At 42.3% G+C, this 21,161-nt stretch overlaps 1 protein-coding gene across 6 annotated transcripts; it reads right to left on the minus strand.

The window, feature by feature from the left end:
* Positions 1 to 623: 623 nt before the first annotated feature.
* On the minus strand, positions 624 to 20,184 carry LOC115141825 (hepatocyte nuclear factor 1-beta-A-like). 6 transcript variants are annotated; one of them, XM_029681056.2, is made up of 10 exons: positions 19,538 to 20,183; positions 16,540 to 16,739; positions 15,920 to 16,190; positions 15,299 to 15,534; positions 9,103 to 9,254; positions 6,533 to 6,659; positions 6,104 to 6,295; positions 5,671 to 5,789; positions 4,940 to 4,984; positions 624 to 3,002 (listed from the first exon to the last, which is right to left on the minus strand). In XM_029681056.2, the coding sequence occupies exons 1-10, from the start codon at positions 19,906 to 19,908 to the stop codon at positions 2,982 to 2,984; spliced, it is 1,734 nt and encodes a 577-aa protein (XP_029536916.1). In that variant the 5' UTR covers positions 19,909 to 20,183; the 3' UTR covers positions 624 to 2,981. The 6 variants fall into 6 exon arrangements, with proteins under 6 accessions (XP_029536916.1, XP_064856425.1, XP_029536917.1 ...); XM_065000353.1 differs by having other exon boundaries at positions 6,122 to 6,295; positions 19,538 to 20,182; XM_029681057.2 differs by having other exon boundaries at positions 6,122 to 6,295; positions 15,287 to 15,534; positions 19,538 to 20,182.
* Positions 20,185 to 21,161: the final 977 nt, after the last annotated feature.

Here is a 21,161-nt window from a genome sequence, read left to right on the forward strand (position 1 = left end):
TGTCGATCAGATAGCTTGAATAAACATGATTTGCAAAGGCATGAGGGGTGTGGGGTCATCTAGTCGATAGGAAAACATTCCTTTCACACTTCTCATAAGGAAACAGTCAGGTGAAAAGGTAACACTCAGGACGTTAAGGTTGTAAAATGCCAGGAAATGTTGTGCTTAGGTTAGGGGGATAACCATTTACCTCAAGGTCCCTCATGAGTCATGACTAAGTATACATGTTGCAAGGGAGGATGAATCAATCTATTGCTAAATCTGTCAACCACTCTTCCCACTGGGCAAAAACTGGTTGGCTCAACATTGTTTCCACGTCATTTGAACAAGAAAATTCAATGACATTGAATCAATGTGGAAAACTGATTGGATTTGAGAAAAGTCGTTAACTTAAGGGAATTTAGTTTTTTTTCCACCCAACTTTTATGCTAAATCCAATGACATCGGTGAAATTGTTTGGGGATTTCACGTTGAATTCTGGTTAGTTGATAACTCAACCAAATGTAAATCAAAACTAGACATTGAACTGACGTTTGTGCCCAGTGGGTTATTATGTCATCAATAAATATAACCTTTCTGTTTAAGACACACAAAAACAGAAAACACTGACCAACACTAATTCATTCATTTTGAAAAGCTTTACTTGAATATCAACATTTTCTCAGAAAGTATAAATAATGATTTTAAAAGATTGATTTCCATTTTTATACAAAAATACATCAAAGAGAAAATAACTTGTCTTTGCCTGTCATCTACAGTTAAAAGTGGACCTGCATGCCCTCTGATTAGATGGCAGTGGGTATGTTTAAATTGAAACAAGGTAGTACAAGTAATAACAAGATAGTGACCTATTGAAAGGGAGTCTGTACAGTATGTGCCAACCAAAATATGGAGGTGGAGAGGGTATGACTTCAATTTAGAAAATATGAAGTAAAATAATTATTCAGAAAGCACGCAGTCAAATGCAGACTATACAAATGTTCATTATAAAAACCTGATTGTTTGTACCCTGTGCTTGTTTATCTGGAACTCTCTGGTGGATTAGGATTTCATAAGTAACTAAGTGCGGCTGAGTATCCAACTCTCCATAACATTTCTCAACCTCTGTGGAATCCAGCCTGATTATATTGGTTGCTGTCACAACAATAGATGCTTTTATCTTCCACCCATTCACAAATTACAAGACTCATATCACTGTTTTGCTTGCAAATACCTGTAAATATTGTCATTGTCACTTGGGCTGTTATGATTTATAAAGGAGAATAATAAAAAAGGGTCCAATTCCATATGTGTCTTTAAATTAGGAAACGTTGGGAATGAGGAAGTGGGAGGAGAGGGGAGGGAGCCTGGGAGGGCTAAAGTCCCATTCCTGAAATTCACCTGAACCCTATGAGCAAACATCAGTCAGAGAGAGGTCTCCTAGGCAGGCAGGCAGGCATGGGCCACCCTAGGATTGGGACAATGTGTGCATCCTAAATGGCACCCTATTCCCTATATAGTGCACTACGTTTTAACCAAGGGTAGTGCACTATATAGGGAATAGGGTGCCATTTGGGAAAAATCCTATAAATGGGTTTGAAGGCATACAGTGAATATGTGAGTCAACACACCCACAGGGCAGACTTTGTTTATGATATCATGGCACACTGACTCTCTCTTCAGAACAAAACATGGGAAATGGGTGAAAGAAAAACACCCAAATTGTCCAACTGAATTTCTGACTACTTTATATACAGTATCTACTGTACACATATATATTTTTTAAATAAGTTAAAACTTTGGTTTATTGTTTTGTGTCGTGTTGCGGGCAGCTCTGACAACAGAAACAACATGAGGGGCACTAAGTTCATAGAGTAATGGTGCATCTCAGAAATCCCTCTGTCTTCTGTTTGTGGAGTACTGTACACAATTCAGTCTTCTGAGGCTTCATATGCACTTCATATGCACTTCTATGCACATTGCATAGTCCTTTAGGTTCTAAAGATTGTCATATCTTTCAATCACAGTTTACAATTGGAACCAAATAAAAAATACAAATAGATTGTCTATTATATTTCCCCCGTGTTTGGGAATGACAAATGTTGAAATCCTTTAGACACATGAACAAAGTTATAATTATCTGCACTATTGACTGTTCAGTACAGAAAATCACATAATGAAAAGCAAACATGGAAGACTCCTTCAAACAGAACAGGTATGTACATATATGAAATATCTATCTACAAGAACCTATACAGTTGCTCAGGACAAAGTTAATATGATTGTCATCCAGTAGTTCTGATGGTTGTGCATTGCCGTTGATAATATACAGTATAGTGGGGATCAGATTATTCAGATCTGCCCATCATGAGTCCGGGCCCCATGCCAGAGGGAATCACCCAGTCCCCCATACAGTCCATCCCCACCACAGCCCAACGTAGCTGGGCCGACTGAGGCAGATTGTGTCCTCTCACCCCAGCCTCCATACGCCTTCATCTTTCCACATCAGATCACAGTAACATGTTAGTTCTTCATGGACATCCACTCCACCAGTCCTATTCTTACATACCACAGCATGTAAGGCATAATGTGAAGATCCATTTGTTTTGTTCCTTGATAATGTCACAAATGATTGGCCACATAGAAGCGATCACTTGTCATTTGCACACATTTTCAATGAAAAGATAGAGAAATTAATTATGTTTTCTCAAGATTGTGTTTGTAGTGAAAAATCATACATCCTTGTTGTATGTCAGGGGAAATCCAGTTTCTCCTCCCTTCATTTAGGTGTCTATTAACGCAAAACCTGCAATGTGCATTTCTCTCCCCTTCTCTCACTCCTCCTCTCCTCTCGCCCTCCGTCACCGCCGCTCTGGATTTATTGACTGACTCATCGTCCAGTGCGCTGTTGCCAGTTATTAGGAGTTGTCATGGTTACCACAGTGAGTGGGTGGAAAAATGTGCTCCTGTTGCTAGGCACCAAGGAAGTCAGGTGTGTACTCTCACCAGGCTTGAAGAGGACACTGCAAAAAGAGAGACCGAGAGAGAGGGAAAAAAACGTCAGAGTGAGTATATCACACAAACAAATGAAGAAAACCTATTGAATAACACAAGAAACAGTTTCTGGTGAGGATGTATTTAATATGTATTGTCATGATAATAGGTCCCATTTCCCCATGGTGTCAGATTCAGATTGGATGTAAACGGCTCCAGCAGATTTATCAGCCCTGTGGCCTACTGCCTACCTACACCACACCTGACCAAATACATTCCACATCCTTCTTCCACTTCACTGAAAAGCCTTGCTTCCATTCAAATGGCCTTTTGGAGATTGTTTGTGGAATTCATGTTTTCCTTTCGCTCAAGGGGTGGAGGCAGTTGACCCTAGCGTGACCCTCTGGCCAGCAAACAGCCCTACCTGATAAAGGTGGAGGCCAGCTGCTCAGACCACAGTCTAACCCTAAGTGGAGGTGAGTTTAACATGGGGTGGGAGGGGTGTCCTCAGCAAACAAGAGAGTTATAAAGTCTGAGCATGTTGGTCATGTCATGCGAAGAGCCCACTGGCCTCTCTGCACCACCCAGTCCAAATAAAGACCTGAGAGGCAGCCTGGAGGAGCCTGCTGTCCAAACGCTGGCTCGTTTAAATGCTGCCGCACCTATTAAGCTACAAATATACCATGATCTCATCAGAGCATAGCTCAAAACTAGACACCAATATGTTTAGGTTTATTTTCAATGCTCTGAAAAAACATTACTGATGACTGTCTTAGGTCTCGTTACTCAACACTGTAGAGCGATGGGTTCTACATACATATCAAACCAAAAGTCCCCAGTCAGTATCTTTCCAAAACCACTCTAATAAGGGGACAGTTTGCTTTCAAGCCAATCGGAGCATCTGCCAGAATGTTGCTCTGAGCGAGACATCTCAGCACTTCAGCCTGCCACCCAATGAGCAGTGACAGTGCTGCGGCCGGGCAGCATAGAGTGCTCTGTCTCAGGCAGCGTGGGAAATTGAGCGTGTGAAAGCAAAGCACAGAGGAAGGCATTTCAGGCTAGAGCGATCACTGGGACCAGGGAGATGTAGGAAAGGGGAAGAGCTGTAATTACAACAAAAAACACCCCCACCCTCACCCTATACTCCCCCACCATCAACCCCCATAGCAGGGAAGTAAGTAGCAGGACACAAGCCTCCTGAACGTTGATTAACAGTGGGGTTCATTTCCTGATCAGGGCACTAGGTCTTGCCAGGCCAGGGAGCGACCAGCCCACTTTCTCCCCAATGGAGAGGAAAGCGAAAGGAGGCATCATTAATCAAATGCCGTTCAGGATGAGGGCACGGGTGATTGATTGGTCCGGCCTTTCAAAGGAAATAGGAATTCTGAGGAGTATCCATACACCCGACTCCTTGGGCCAATGATTGAGATTTGTGGTCCACATGCTCAGACAAAGCAGAGTGAACTGAGGACTAGGGTCAAACCCAGCATCAAAGCCAGAGCCTCACAAAAACATTAGCTGTGAAACCATTATGTGAATAAATAAAGATTGCATTATTCAATATCTCATAAGTCTTATCTCATATTGCCATTCATTGACTTGAGATGCATAAGATGATGGATTACATGAATTAAGGTTCCTGTATCAGTCTGTATAAACATTTATTTATGCCTATATAGTAATCTAAAGCGCAGACATTTATAACGCAAAATATGGTATATTGCACACAAATATTCAGTTGAATGACCTTGGCTTTGGGACAACAACACATCACATTGGGGTGAATTCACTGAGCCAGTGCAGTTAAACTAAGTTTGTCTGGTATCAGATCGGTTTGTGTTCTTGCCAACTCCATTGCTGTCATTTTCAAGACAAATAGAGTTGGCATGATGGCACAAACAGACTGGCACTCGGGCTAAAACTAAGGGACTTTATTAAGTGACCGTACTAAGAAAATAGTATTTACCCAGGAGAGACCCCCCAGTTGCACCATCTTGTTTACGGTAGAATCCTAATGTAACAGGGATTAAACAAGTCAACACACAATCACAACACACACACCTAGTGTGCAATCTAAAGGGCACCCTATTCCCTACATAGTGCACTACTTTTATCCAGAGCCCTATGGTGCACTATATAGGCAATAAGGTGCCATATGAGACACAGCCCTACTGTATCTATCCTAGTCTATCAGCCTACTTTATCTAACCTAGTCTATCAGCCTACTGTTAGTGAGTGCTCAGTTCGGGGAGGGGGTGTCGGTGTCGGCTGTGAGGAAGATTTGGTGTGTTAGTAGATAAAGAAATTAATCAAGCCGATCTCTAATGGGAGGTTTGCACAAGATACAGTACATAGCCTAACCTCTGCAAGCTCGGAATTGATTTTCAAGCTTTACAACTTACATTTCCAACCACCTATATTTCACAAACATTTTAGTTTAAATACAGTAACTTGTGCAAACATATCTCAGAGAGCAGCAAAAGGGATTATTCCTCACATTATATATGTACATGCTCTAATACACAGAGAGGTCAAATATCAGAGACTGAGGACAAACAGTGAGGACAGACACTGAGGACAGACACTGAGGACAGACAGAGAGGGGAGACTGTATTGACTGAGTCAGGGCCAGGGTAGAGGGGGGGGGGGCTGATTGTGGCCTGTGTCAGGTGAGACTGAAGCATGTTAGTGACTGACTTGTTTGCTGGATGACATGGAGCTGAGAGTACTGAGGCTGTTGGCGTCTGTCACCACCATGGCTGAGGGAAACCGTGACTGGTGGGAATATTGCGTGGGCTCCTGCTTGTGAGGGTACACTGCCACAGACAAAGACATAGAGAGAACGTCTCATTGTTCATTTTAACCCAATAGATTTGCCTTTATTAATGGGTTAGCATTAGGGTTAGGATTAGGTTTAGGATTAGGCTACTTCTGTACATACTGAAATTGAGTTTCAAGCCAATTGCATATTAGCAGTAGCCTGGATGGCAGTTTCTGCACTCTTGTCAACTCCTTATGGAATTGTCATGCTAAACAAAGCATGTCAATGAGTGAAAAAGTATCTGGGACCAGGCTAAATCTCCATTATATCCCATCTATGACATGGCATTAGCAATCGTTTAGTGCTTACTAAGAGGCAGGTACTGACTGTGTGAGTGAGTCACGGTAGCCATGAAAGGCTGCTGGCTGGGGGACTGCTGCATCAGGCCATGCTGGTGGGGACTGTGGAGCTGCTGGGAGAACTGCACCGGCTGCAGAGCTGCAAGGCTCCCCGCCACGCTGTTGATCACTGGTACCGACTGGGACTGCGACGTGTTCAGACCTACAACAAATAGAACCTCAGTGATATGGCTCATGTCAAAAACATGACAATAAAAGCATGACTATATTCCCTATATAGTGCATTATTTTGACCCCTATTGGTCAAAAGTGAGTTGGGCGCCATTGGAGCTCAACCATTGTGTTCATACGAACGCACAAGAAAATAATACAAGAATGTAAACAGAGGAGAATATGGGAAATGCAAAGCGCTGGCTGGTTGGTTGATTGGTTGACTCACTCTGTGCAATGGTCATGACTCCAGAGAGAGGCATGATGAGGTTTTGTGTCTGCTGGTGTGTATGGTGGGAGCTGTGGATGTTGGTCAGCGTGCTCACAGGTGGCAGGCCTCCACCTGACGCAGACATCTAGAGAGAGAGACACACTAAGAAACTTAGTGATACCATTCTGGACCAAGAATGAAGTCATGTACTGACAATATGCTAAATCTAACATGCTAACTGATATAAGGATGGTTAAATCAGGGTATAGAGTATAGTAAATCACTTTAGAAGTGAAACCAGATGTTCTCAGCAATGCAGCTCACATAGATAAATGTTGCGTTAGTTCTGCTGTGTTTGTGTAACACTGTGTTTGTGTAACACTGTGTTTGTGTGACACTGTGTTTGTGTAACACTGTGTTTGTGTAACACTGTGTTTGTGTGACACTGTGTTTGTGTAACACTGTTTGTGTGACACTGTGTTTGTGTGACACTGTGTTTGTGTAACTCTGTGTTTGTGTGACACTGTGTTTGTGTAACACTGTGTTTGTGTGACACTGTGTTTGTGTAACTCTGTGTTTGTGTGACACTGTGTTTGTGTGACACTGTGTTTGTGTAACACTGTGTTTGTGTGACACTGTGTTTGTGTGACACTGTGTTTGTGTAACTCTGTGTTTGTGTAACACTGTGAGGGGATGTGACACTGTGTTTGTGTGACACTGTGTTTGTGTAACACTGTGTTTGTGTAACACTCTGTTTTGTAACACTGTGTTTGTGTAACACTGTGTTTGTGTGACACTGTCTTTGTGTAACACTGTGTTTGTGTGACACTGTGTTTGTGTGACACTGTGTTTGTGTAACACTGTGTTTGTGTAACACTGTGTTTGTGTGACACTGTGTTTGTGTGACACTGTGTTTGTGTAACTCTGTGTTTGTGTGACACTGTGTTTGTGTAACACTGTGTTTGTGTAACTCTGTGTTTGTGTGACACTGTGTTTGTGTAACACTGTGTTTGTGTAACACTGTGTTTGTGTGACACTGTGTTTGTGTAACACTGTGTTTGTGTAACACTGTGTTTGTGTGACACTGTGTTTGTGTAACTCTGTGTTTGTGTAACTCTGTGTTTGTGTAACACTGTGTTTGTGTGACACTGTGTTTGTGTAACTCTGTGTTTGTGTGACACTGTGTTTGTGTAACTCTGTGTTTGTGTAACTCTGTGTTTGTGTAACTCTGTGTTTGTGTAACACTGTGTTTGTGTGACACTGTGTTTGTGTAACTCTGTGTTTGTGTGACACTGTGTTTGTGTAACACTGTGTTTGTGTGACACTGTGTTTGTGTAACTCTGTGTTTGTGTGACACTGTCTTTGTGTAACTCTGTGTTTGTGTAACTCCAGTCATCTACACCGAGCAAATCCTGAGAAGGAAGACAATAAAAAAGGTGAAATCTGATGATAAAGTGTAAAAGCACAGACTGAAAGTTGTAGTGTGTATGCATGTGTGTGCACGTGGGTGTGTGTGTGTTCACGCACGCGAGTATGTTTTCATATTCCCTGCCAGCTACTCTGAGAGGAGGGGATGGTCAGACAGTGGATGTATCTCAAATGACACTCTGTTCCCTATATAGTGCACTATGGGCCCTGGGCAAAAGTAGTGCACTATAGAGGGAATAGGGTTCCATTTGGGACTCAGACAGTCATCTGTACGGTACCCATAGATAACAACCTGTCTGCTCTGACCTGTTCCACACTATACTGACCTGCCCTCCCTACAAAAAACTAACATCCTACTGACAGGAGAGGATGACAAATGTACTATGAATCATCAGGGATCTTCTCACTAAATAAAAAGGTTTATTTTCAACTTTGCTAGATGTAAACATGGCAAATCTGGTTAGTGTCATAAACTCGTTATTATTCTGATACTAAGAATACAATATAATTGTTTTTTGGCACCAGTGTTCAAGAGTTAGTCTCTGCATGTACTGTACTGTCAAGTTTCATTTTCACCAATCAAATATTGGACTAGGGCAGAGGGCTGAGTTTCTCCCCTCGCGCTCCCTTTTCTGAAGGTAGAAAAAAACATTGAACATAATCAAGCGCTGTCGTCATTTCCCTGGCAGAGCAAGCAGTGCTGAGCGCTCCAATCTCCGCTTCTTTTTACAGGGCATTTAATCAATAAGCGCATAATGCAGAATGTTTCTTTGTCAGGTTTATCGGCTCAGCTCTGGACCTACCCGGTTCACTTTAGTGGTGAAGGCGTTCTGTATGGCCTGAGCCAAGGCCTGCCGCCTGCCTGCCTATCTGCACTTTCCACAGAGAGAAGCACAATGCTCTAACTGTTGTTCCCTACAGACTGTTCCATGGCAGTCTGGCTCCGGGACCTGCTTTATATGTCTATGGTTGCGTACCAAATTATACCCTATTGCCTTATATAGTGCACTACCTTTGCCCAGAGCACTATGGTACACTATATAGGGCATAAGTAATGCAGTACAGAGGGAATAGGGTTCCATTTGGAACGTACCTCATGTTAAACGCAGCCCTGGTCCTTATCTAATCAGAGGCCAGGAGGGCCCAGGTGTGTTACTCACCATCTTGGCATCAGGTGACAGCAGACTGTGGCTGGGGTCCAAGCCACCCGGAGACACCTGCTGTAACACCGACTGGCTGGTCGACATGCTGCCATGGTGGTTGATGGTCGTCGAGGAGCTGACCTCACTGGGTCCCTGTTGGCTGTACCGCACTGGAGGGAGGGAGGTAAAGAGTGAGAGAAATTGACAGATTGTTCGATTGAGAGTTTATTTCTTGACCTAACAACATCTGTGTTACACAGGATAACAGTATATAGGGTAGAGAGACGGTAGCAGGCCTCTCAGTATGACTAAGTGTGCTATGTCAGCAGGTGCTCCAACCCATCAGACTCACCTGCTCTTTGACTCAAACAGGGAGAGCAAACAAACACACTGACCCCTCCACTGGTGCTATCAGCCCAGCTCAGCCAAGGCCATTTAGTAAGTACAATACACCGTACACCAGCCCCCCACAACCCCAGTCCTAGACTTTATGAACTCAAGCACCATTGTTTTTTAGAAAATCAACACTACAGCTTCAAACACGACAAATACAATTATTTACATTCAATCCAAACATTTGTAATTCTCATTACATTCATTCAACATTAAAGTCCTAAACTGCCATAGAGGCACCAGAGAGTCAAAATGCAGGGAGTTTTGTAGGTTATTCCAACAATGGGGGGCACAAAACCTGAAGGCAGATTTACCTAGATCAGTACATAACCATCCCTGTGAACCGGTTTGGTGTTTTGTTATTTTAACAGTGAAGTGAGGTAGGTCGGAAGCTTGTATAGTTGAGCTTTGTAAACAAAAAGGGAGTAATGAAGTGGTCTACAGGACTTTAATAAGGACCAGCCAACCTTTTGATACAGGATGCAGTGATGCGTATTAAAACTGTCACCTGTGATAAGGCAAAGGGCGCTATGATAGACGGCATCCAAAGGTTTAAGAGTAGTGGCTGCGACATTCCGATAAATGGTGTCACCATAGTCAAGGACGGGCATGTAAAGTTGACTGTACAATCTGCTTCCTGCTGTTCAGAGAGAGACATGATCTATTTCTATAAAATAAGCCTACTTTAAATCTCAACTTTATAACTAGCTCATCCGTATGCTTTTTGAATGTAAAATGATTGTCAATCCAAAAGGCCATATATTTATAGGCGGGAATCTGCTTGGTGAAAGAATCATCCATTGCATAAATGTGTAAAAGCATCTGAAATATTTCTATGAGAATTATAAAGCAGCAAACATTTAGTTTTTCCCGCACTACGTACCAATCTTAAATCAAAGCATTGCAGCTCCAACGTAGCCTGGTCAGCCGTAGGGGCAATAGTGTCATCTGCATACAGATCGATGTTACAGGCTTTTTCAGAGAGACCAATATTATTCATACAAATAGAAAAGAGGACAGGTCAAAAAATAGACTCCTGCCGGACACCTTCTGTAATATCCAGGTAACTTGACACCATCAGAAAGAACACATTGTGTCTTGTCTGACAGATAGTTCCCAAACCACTTGTAATACGCCTGGTTGAGACCCATTTTAGACAACCTTTGAATGAGTAGGGGAGGGTCGACAGTATCAAAGGCCTTGGATAGGTCTATAAATATGGCAGCACAGTGATTCCTACCCAGCATGGAAAGGATCCCTCTGTGCCCAGGTAAAGGTATGGAAGTGAAGAAATGCCTTCTACGTACAGTATGTCATCAATAGGGAACCCTGTCATGTTCTCACCTATCCTTCCACTCTCCAAACACTTAGTCACTGAATTCTGTGACATCATTGAATGACCCATCTCTTAATCCCGTGTCTAGACCCCCTGTTGTCTCCCACCTCCATTGGCCACCGGGGGCCAAAGGAATGCTGCTCTCCTCCTATCAAATAGATGTTTGCCTGGCCCCCTTTGATACCAACAAAGCAAACATTACACATTTACAACCAATGTCAAACACATTCTTATCCTGTAGTCTCAGTCTCACACAGAGTCTCCCTCCCTCCCCCCTGCAGAGCAGAGCAGTGGGTTGTGACACTGGGCCAGTCCTAAATGGCACCCTATTCCCTATATAGTGCCCTATTTTAGACCAGGGCATATAGTAGTGCACTATGTAGGGAATAGGGTGCTATTTGGGACAAAACCACTGTGACAGTGTTTACTCTCAGATCCCAGATCTTCCCTGTGCCCTCTGTCCCTGACCCACGCATGTCACACTGAGTGCCCTGTCTGTCACAGTCCCAGATAGTCACAGACAGTCCCAGACAGTCCCAGACAGCCAGACAGTCCCAAACAGCCACAGACAGTCCCAGACAGTCCCAGACAGCCACCGACAGTCCCAAACAGCTACAGACAGTCACAGACAGGAGACACCAAGCATCATATGTCTGCCATAAAAGAATGGGAGACCGTATCTCACTCAAAATAAAGTTTACCTTAGTAAAAACATACTTTACTGCCTGGGAAATACAACTAAATCAGACCAGAGAATTTACCATTTTCATCTTGACTGTATTTCATCCACTAACAACAAACATGTTGTCCAGTCTGTCCAGGCAGACCACAAGAGAACCACAGACAGACCTCATATTGTCTAGAACATCACACTAGCAACCCCACAGCACTTGTTAACACCGCTACAGAACAATAACGCACTCCATCAGACCCATGACCCCCATACCCTCACAATGGTAGAGGACTCATAAACAGGCATTTATCTCCAAGCTGGACATCCTGTAAAGAGTCAAGGGGAGAGAGGTGCTATTCAGGCCAGCTTTGTTTTCCTGTGTCAGGCAGTAATTCTGGCTGCAGGGAACCCCAATCCCAGTCAGGAAAGCTTCCGTTGTCTAGTCTGTCTGAAGCAATTGGTCATTTGGAAGGAGGAGGAGGGCTCCATTTCTGGGACACCAGTGGGGCGGCCAGTGGTGTCCACATACCAACCTATGCACCCCCAGTTTGTTATTGGGATATTATAAAGATGCTGTCAATATAGCTTGAGATTAAGAAATCTTTCTTCCTCAAAATAACGTTATATTAGAGACAAAAACAACCCAAAATTTAAACAACTACTGTACTTTCTTGCTGCATGACATTTGGCCAATTTCAGACTGTGTCCTACATCCACTCTTATTTACATCCTAAAAAAAGTTTGCTAGCTCCTCTCTATCACCAAATAATTCTCAGCTGAAATATGGCTTGAGCTAAACCAACCACAATACCAAGCACACTGAGCACTGGACCAGGGGAGACTAGAAGTAGACCAGGGGGAGGGGGAGAACTCTGTGAAGGGGAGTGATAGAGTAGGCAGCAGGGAGTTTCAGCAGGTTTAAAAGGCTTCAGTGCTCTGTGTGACCCATGTAATATCAAAGCCCCTCTTCCCATCCCCAGGCACTGGTCATTGAAGCTTCGGTGCATATGAGAGACCTCCCGGGTCTCTGTAGGACGTAGCAGGCCTTGGTACCTCTCTGACCAGGCTGGGGCTCCCAGTGGACAGAGCAGGGCCAGGCAGTAGGCAGGCCTTGGTACCTCTCTGACCAGGTTGGGGCTCCCAGTGGACAGAGCCGGGCCAGGCATAGGGCAGGCCTTGGTACCTCTCTGACCAGGTTGGGGCTCCCAGTGGTCAGAGCAGGGCCAGGCAGTAGGCAGGCCTTGCCTCTCTATCCCTTGGCCAGGCAAACTCCCACATAGCCTTGGGTGACACAAGGCATTGAGGCAACACAACCTGCTCACCATTTTTCCCTCCTATAATATGGTGTTTTACTCTCACTGTTTTACTCTCAAATTAAATAACACTGTTTTCAGAGGATTACCAAATGAATAGAACGTGCCCATTACACCAGTCTACCAGGTATTGAACCACACTCCCCTCACTGCCGTCTTAATCTTAGAGCTAAAACCTTTCCAATGTGTCAGATTAGCTGGGAGATACCTGAATCAGCAGGCTTTGCCGTGTGAGACGAGGGAATATGCTAAAAAATGAAATATCAGCAGGTTATCAGGGGTTCAGTTCAATCTCTTAGCACATTCTGGTGAAAAAGATGCTACTGTTGCTGAATTATCTGGGTTGATTGGCACGTCAACGTCTTTATCTTAGCTTTGATGCAGGTCAACATAAAGGGAGGGCCTATTTAGAACTCTAGACAACACATTCAATATTATTGACACAGAAGTAGCAGCAAAAAAGAAAAGCCGCCCACCTCTATACTTTGCTGAGAAATGTATGAAACTGCTCCCTAAGCTTAGCTTTCAGATTCAGGTTGTATGTTTAAATGAATGATCCAAGGGGAAACTATGGCCCTAAAAGTGTTATGGCCTCAGACACAAGGATCATTCAGCTGATGAAACAGTTTGATTAGACCAACAGTGTATGTGAATCACCTATTACATGTATGTATTAACACGTGACTAGTAACAGAAGATATCTATTTATACATTTGTTTTGGTTTGGTCTTTTACCAAACACTGACTGTAGAATAACCTCATCTTTCCCCAAAAAATACTATTTGACTGTTTCTCCCATTGTGACCAATCAAGTTAACTCACCCTTATCAACAGAAGTAAGAGAATCAATGAAAACTCCAGGAGTAAGAGGTTTTCCTTGATGTGACCTGATAGTGACCTCCCTCACATAACTGTTGTAGTGGCGCTGAAGGAGGGGGCTACCCACATCTCACTATAGACTGGAGCACAAGGGGTCATCAGTCCTGTCTGGCCAGAAAAGAGCCAATACCCCAGAGGACAGCTCCTGCTGCTCTGGTCTGCAGAGCGCCCAGCCCCAGCCTCCCTCGGCCACTATACTGACGCCCTATAAAGGTGAGGGGGGAGGCTTTAAAATAGCCCCTCCCCAAGGCCCAGCAGTGATAAATGAACCTAGGTTACAGTCACTGCAGTCTTCCAATACGCCACAGACAATAGGGACCCCTGCCAGGCTGGGGTATAGAGAGGAGAAGTCAGGGGAGCCACTTATCAAAGGACTGGGAGATGTAGTAGCCAAGGATTTTAACTGTCCATTAAGCATGCATAACACAGGCCGTGGCCTAGCAACGTGATGAGGCAACCTGCTGGGGTGCTATTGTCAGGCCAGTGGCTGACACTGAAAAACAGCTGATGCTGTTGGCAGCACACCGGCAGGACACCTTGTAAGCAGGCAACAGAGGGCTAAGGGGAGCAAAGTACCATCCGCTTCTGACCCTTAACCTATCCCTCTACAACCAGCCCCTTCTCTCTCCCCTCCACACAAGCCTATCATTGAACCTAGCTACTCAATTTGAAACCTGAGGTCAATGCTTGGTCAGGTGTGCTGGTAAAAACCACAAGCAAACAGAGCATGGGCCAATGGGCCCAGTATAACCAAAGGTAAAAGAGCAACCCGAGGCAAACGGTTTGTTTTTCTAGAGAGTTGACCTCGTGTTCTAACTTGAAAGAACGACAAGAGGCTTTGATTGAGTCTCTCCAATCATTGCTTTTATGGAGGTGAGCGATGGCACTGAGGATAATGCTGTGCCAAGATATCAGCTCCATTTTATCTCTTATAGATGCCGGTAGATGGCTAAATTGCACTGAGTGCAAACAGCATTATGATGTTTAACGGTCAGTTTGTTGGATTTCCTCTTTACAACTTCAGGAACTTTGTTGATTCCCCAAAAAGTCACCATTGACCGACCGACCTTATGCTTATAGAGTGAATGTGGAAGTAGTGGTTATAGGTTCAACTAGCGTTGAATCCCTACGTGACCCTGCCCTGACCCTGGCCTGTCACAGGACTGCTGCTCTTTGTGCCACTCTCCTGCTCCTGCCTGCCTGCTGACTTTGGAGTGGAGATTGCAGGTACAATGTGGATTGTTCTCAGTGTGTTGTCAAATATCAGAATAACAATGACATTTGCTCAGCTCCCTCAGTGACTCTTATTGATCACTTGCCCTCTCTCTTCTCTCTCCCTGATCTCATCAACCATTTTTCTCTCCCTCTTTTCACTCTTGCTTGGGGATGAAAATAAAATCATCCAATCATTTTGCCAACCATTGTTCTTCTAACTGTCAAAGACATGTCCCTGATCAGGATACCATAGTGATTAAATGCACTCAGATCATGGCTGGGACAGGTACAGAAAGAGGAAAGCCCACATTTTTTTATGATTCCATGATTGTGTGTAGTAGATATAATAGCAGAGTAATGTACTGTTGTATGCATGTGGTGTGGAGACACTACCTGGCATCTTACTAGGGGGGGATGCGCTGGTCTGGGAGCTGTGGTGGTGTGGGGAGTTGTGGCTGTGAGACAGGAGAGGGTTCATGCTGTGGATGGGTATGGGGTAGGCGTCCATCGCCAGCTTCTGACGGAAGGCCTCCTCCTTACGCCGGTTGGCAAACCAGTTATAGACCCGTACCTCAGTGACCAGGTTAGAGCCCAGCCCATGAGCTTTAGACGGAGACACCCCTCTCTGGAGACACTCAGCCCTATAGGAGGAGAGATTGAAATAGTATCAATGGAATACAATGGAAAAGAACAAAGGGGAAATATAATGCTAGTTGCATTGGAATGATAGTTGGATACAGTAAACAACGAGAGACATTCAACCCTGTCAAGATCATTCTAAGCTAGGGCCATATGCTGCTGTAATAATGGAGTTAGTATCAAATAAGATGTGCCAAACATTCAATTATTGAAAGGAAGAACACAGTTGTGTCACTTTTTCCCAAATGGCACCCTATTCCCTATATAGTGCATTACTTTTGACCAGAGCCATATTGGCACCAGTGCACTAAATAGGAAATAGGGTGGCATTTGGGACGCGGACCAAAAGGTGTAACTTTCTCATTCTCCAAAGCGTCCTCCGCTCACCTGTTGCACTCCTCCACCAGAGCCTCTCGCTCCTCTTTGCTGGGGTTCTTCTGTCTTTCATAGGCCTGGTAGAGGATCTGTTGGGATGCAGGCCCCCATTTGAAACGGTTCCGTCTCATTTTCTTGCAGGAGGGTTCAGAGCCCACCTCCTCCCCTTGCTGCCCCATACCCTGACCAGGAGGGTTAAACTCTGGGAAGAAAAACAGCACCTGATCCTGACTGCCTTTGTCAGTCATGTTGTTGACAGAACCTTGCACTGCCTGGTTGAATTCTGGAAAATAAGAACAAGGTACATTTGATGCATCTCATGTCACATAAAAACATTGTATTGGCTGGAATGGAGACAAAATAAATCAATAAGACAATAAGAAGAAATCAGGCATAATTTAATGAGGGACAATTTCGCAATATGTAGCCTAGGTCCTAATGATAAATCAGGCACATTTGAGGCATAGGCTTACTAGAATATGATACTGACCATATGTAGAGCCGAAATATGACATTTATTTTCACGCAAATTGTGTTGTGGGTGGCCATTAGTATTATGACGCCCAGGCCAACACACCTCTGTGACTCGAACTGTATCAAAGGCTGTGTGAGAAACTCAAATATTAACTTACGTCTTAGAACTTCCCGCTGTTTCCTGACATACCAGGTGTAGAGCGCCGCTCGTTTCTGAGTTTTCATGGGCGTGCCTTTGTTGAGGTGCTGTGAGAGGTGAGACTGATTTAGTCCGGTTACGTCCACCACCTCGCGCTGTGGTATGTTGTGCTGTTGCATGTAGCCTTTAATTATGCGGGCGGCACGCCACGGGTCCTCACTGTGGTTACATAAAACACACATAAAACAATATTCGAATCACCTTGCTAAATACATGTTATTCGTTCTATTAGTAGGCTAATAGTGTTATGTGTATAATGGCCTATAGGTGTTGGTGCTAAATTAGTACCGACTCCTAGGCTATAGACCAGTATACACCATAACACTCATACTAATAGCCCTGCTAATCTAATGTATTATTCATTGGCCAAATACATTCCTAACCTTGCTTCAGCACCAAGATACAGCACGAACATTTATTTCCCTTCGTTTATTCTATTCGTATTTCTCTCGGACTTCCTCGCCTGACGTTATCCCTGTTTTGCAAGGCCCCAATTTTTGGGGGGTTGGGACAATTGTTAAGTACCCTAATAAACGACCATTAATCATTGTATTCAATAGTATGTAAATATTTCCAAAGGTTACGGATTTTACTGAGCTAGTGTAAATCGCCTGGATGACTTCAAGTGGTGTATTACTTAACTAAAAATACTTTAAAGTACTACTTTATTCGTTTTTGGGGATATCTGTACTTTACTATTTATATTTTTGACAACTTTTAGTTTTACTACATTCATAAAGGAAATAATGTACTTTTTACTCCATACATTTTCCCTGACAAAAAGTACTCGTTACATTTTGAATGCTTAGCAGGGCAGAAAAATGGTCCAATTCACGATCTTATCAAGAGAACATCCCTGGTCATCCCTATGCTGCCTATGATCTGGCGGACTCACTAATCACACATGCTTGTGTGTAAATTATGTCTGAGTGTTGGAGTGTCCTTGAGTAATTTTCTATTAAGGTATCTTTACTTTTACTCAAGAATGACAATTGGGGTACTGTTTCCACCACTGGTGAACTCATAATACGTTCAGAAACCTGAAAATACTCCGAATCAGGCCTATTTTCAATTCAGTGTTATGACTGTAGCTGAGGCGACACTGATGCATTTGAAAATCAAAATCCTACACCTTGGTTTATACATTTCCCACTGTTTTTGAAATGTCAATATTTCATACCAGATGTGAGATACTAAGGATATATGATACAGAAATATATTACAAATGCTACTAAATTAGGCTATCAAATAATCTAAACTAAGCACCAATAGGATAGGCCTAGGGTACATTGGTTTAGAAGCACAGTATTTTATGTCATCTGTGTCTGACACACACTGACGTTATAGTCTACACATTTTCCCATTTGGACAATAGGCCCATAGGCCTAATCAAATCCAGACTAAATCATCCCAGAATCGAGTATGAATCAAATAAATAAATAAATAGGTGATTTGGTTGAATAAGATCATGTTGTTTGCTTAAACATAGGAAATGGATAATACATTGATAATACATTGATAATACATTGATAATACATTGATAATAAATTGATAATACATTGATAATACATTGATAATACATTGATAATACATTGATAATACATTGATAATACATTGATAATACATTGATAATACATTGAATGTATCAATTCAAGGCTTCCATCCAAAATTGCATTCAATTATCGAAGAATACACTTGCACATGGGCTAAAATCCTCGGAATTATTCCAATGTTTCAATTATATCAACTATAAACAATTGCACAATTGCACCCAAGGATGACAGCTCAATAGGAGGCTTTATGTCGATAAAAAAAATCTATATCTCAAAACAACTTAAAAGGCCTAGAATATATGCGCAGCGTGCTTTAAAATATTACAGTAAAATAACACTTAAATGTATCCTACCGTCACAGTCATCTCAGATTAAGTATTGACTTCACATGGGTCATTTTTGCAAATCTACACACAACTGTTTGTTTTGGAGAGTTAAGTCTGCGGGTTTATATATTGGTTTAGATGTTGGTTTATAACATTCGACAATGAATAACCAGATCTCCATTCACTCTAATCATACGACACTGTGTATCTTTCAGTTGATGATTTATAGAATACAATTAATAATAACTTAACTACACGTGGGTTAGTTTTGATTTTCTGCCGGCCACTTGATCATGTTACTAGCGTAATGAATGAACATTTATAAATGTATTTTAGAAGATAAATTAAGACAATAACAACATATACAAAGATTAAGTCCTTTATAGACTACATTCATAAAACAAAATAATATTTGCTTCAAGAAGTGTTGCAATATTTCACCAGAATATTCTTCTTCTTCTTCTTATTATTATTAGAGCCTATATCTAGTGCAACATTTAATCCTGCATAATAAACACATGCGTGGGTGTGAATTCACTTTCTCTTCTTGCACTGCCATATATAATCTAAGTGAGAGAGATCGAGTAAGTTAATAATAAATAGATCTCGTTTAGTTGATATTTTGCTAAGGTAAATAAATAATAACCCGTGTGGATAATTAGTAACTAGAACGTGAAAGTACTACTGGCGCATTATTTTAAATTTGTAAACACGGGGAACATATTGCCTTGCGCTTTACATTTAAATTCAAATGTGTTTTTACAGGAGTTTTGTCAGCATTCTAAAATACAGACACGATGCAGATACACTTCTTGGGCGGAAGGTAGCAGTTAGAGTGGTTAGAGCGTTGTAACAGTATCTGACAAAGTAACAATCTGTCGTTCTTTCCCTGAACAAGGCAGTTAACCCACTGTTCCCCGTTAGGCAGTCATTGTAAATATAAATAAATATATAAACGTTTTAAAGACACTGAAATTACAGCAAAAGCTAAAATAAGTAAGCATATCCATAATAACATATTTTTTGTTGAACAGTCCTAAATGTATGCAATGAAACATTTAAAGTTGTATCCACTTACGCTAATATTCGGTCAACTTCTGCCCTCTGCTCCGCTGCTTCCTCCGTGTTAAGCGACTGGAGTTCTTTTAGTATCGGTGGGGTATCGAAATCATCTCCGTCCTCGGACCCCTCGTCTCCCGACAGTTTGCCCTTACCGTGTCCGTTGCTCAACGTTAGAAATACCGGCTTCGAATCCGAATCATTTCCGTTGATTTTAGAACTTGGCGGAGACATGTGTAGATTCTCCAACTTAACTCCAAAGCCATTCGGGCTGGGGTCCATATCGTCCAACGCTTGGATCAGAACATCTTTGGTAACTCCGGAATCTAACAAGGCGCTCAAGAGCTCCTGTTGGAGAGATGTCAACTTGGACACCATTTTCGAGAACATTAAAACAAAGTTAAATTCTGAACTTAAAGGGAGGCTGGGGAGAATAAAAACTAGAAAGTACAAAAAAAAAGTTCGATCTCTCTTCCTCTCGTGCTCCGGTGTTAATGTGAATTTCCTACTCCTGACACCTGCTCAGAGAAGCTGGTTCACTTCCCATTTGAGGAGAGTAATATAATTTGCCATGATGCTTTCAGAGGCCAGGGAATATAAAACATGGTAATTAGTGGGCTGGCTGATGGGGACTTTATGCAAATCGTCAGAAGAGGGCTGCACTGACGAACTGAAGCAGGTAGACCTGACAGTGTTTACACTGGAGCGCTGTTGCTTTTATTGGCTCTGCCTTATCAGCAACAAAACTTTCATGAACTTTGGACTCTGTTGTATAAAGACTTTGGTGAAAGAGGAGGGATGGTATACTTGTGATAATAATTACACTACTACTACTACTACTACTACTAATTCTAATAATAATAACACATTGTAATTATAATAATATTGTATAGTCAATATCATATATTATTCATTACAGCATTTATCGTATCAACTGTGTTTACTTTTGTGGTTGTCATTAAATTAAACAGAAAAACTTGCAAGCTACATGACATGTATGTCACACAACGTGACACATCCTTCATTATTCACCTACTGTCATAACAAAGTACTCACACAAGCTCGATTATTTCATTATACAAAAGAATCTGATTGTGATATATATATATATTTGACATAGGTCTATAAATATATCAGAAACGTCTTGGCCTATGCTTAACAGGTCAGTCAGTCTTGGGCTTGTACTTTGTTTTTCTATATCTTTCTCATAACGTCTAGAGGAATGTCTGACCATTTAAACCACTATTACAGTGAGTTGTTTTCATATATATCAGAATAGACATTAGAAGAGGAGGAGAGGTATCCGTGAACAGATCAGCGCAGGAATCGTGGCCATAGTTCAAACGCTCCAGACTCAGAATGATTGACCAGGCCAACAAGCAGGTGCAGCTGAATATCATTTTTATTGATTTATTTTATTTAACCTTTATTTAACTAGTCAAGTCAGTTAAGAACAAATTCTTATTTACAATGACGGCCTACACATCATAGTAAGCCTACATCATCGGGCAGGTTCGGTGACCTGTAGAACGGGGAGAACTAAACAAATTAACCAGGCTAATATGGAAGAGTTGGTTGGTATAGTCATAAGAGCAAAATGTGGCCTGATATTTTGATAATTTTGTATCCATATGAAAATACAT

Source organism: Oncorhynchus nerka, linkage group LG14, assembly GCF_034236695.1.
Source record: "Oncorhynchus nerka isolate Pitt River linkage group LG14, Oner_Uvic_2.0, whole genome shotgun sequence".
NCBI classification, from domain to species: domain Eukaryota; kingdom Metazoa; phylum Chordata; class Actinopteri; order Salmoniformes; family Salmonidae; genus Oncorhynchus; species Oncorhynchus nerka.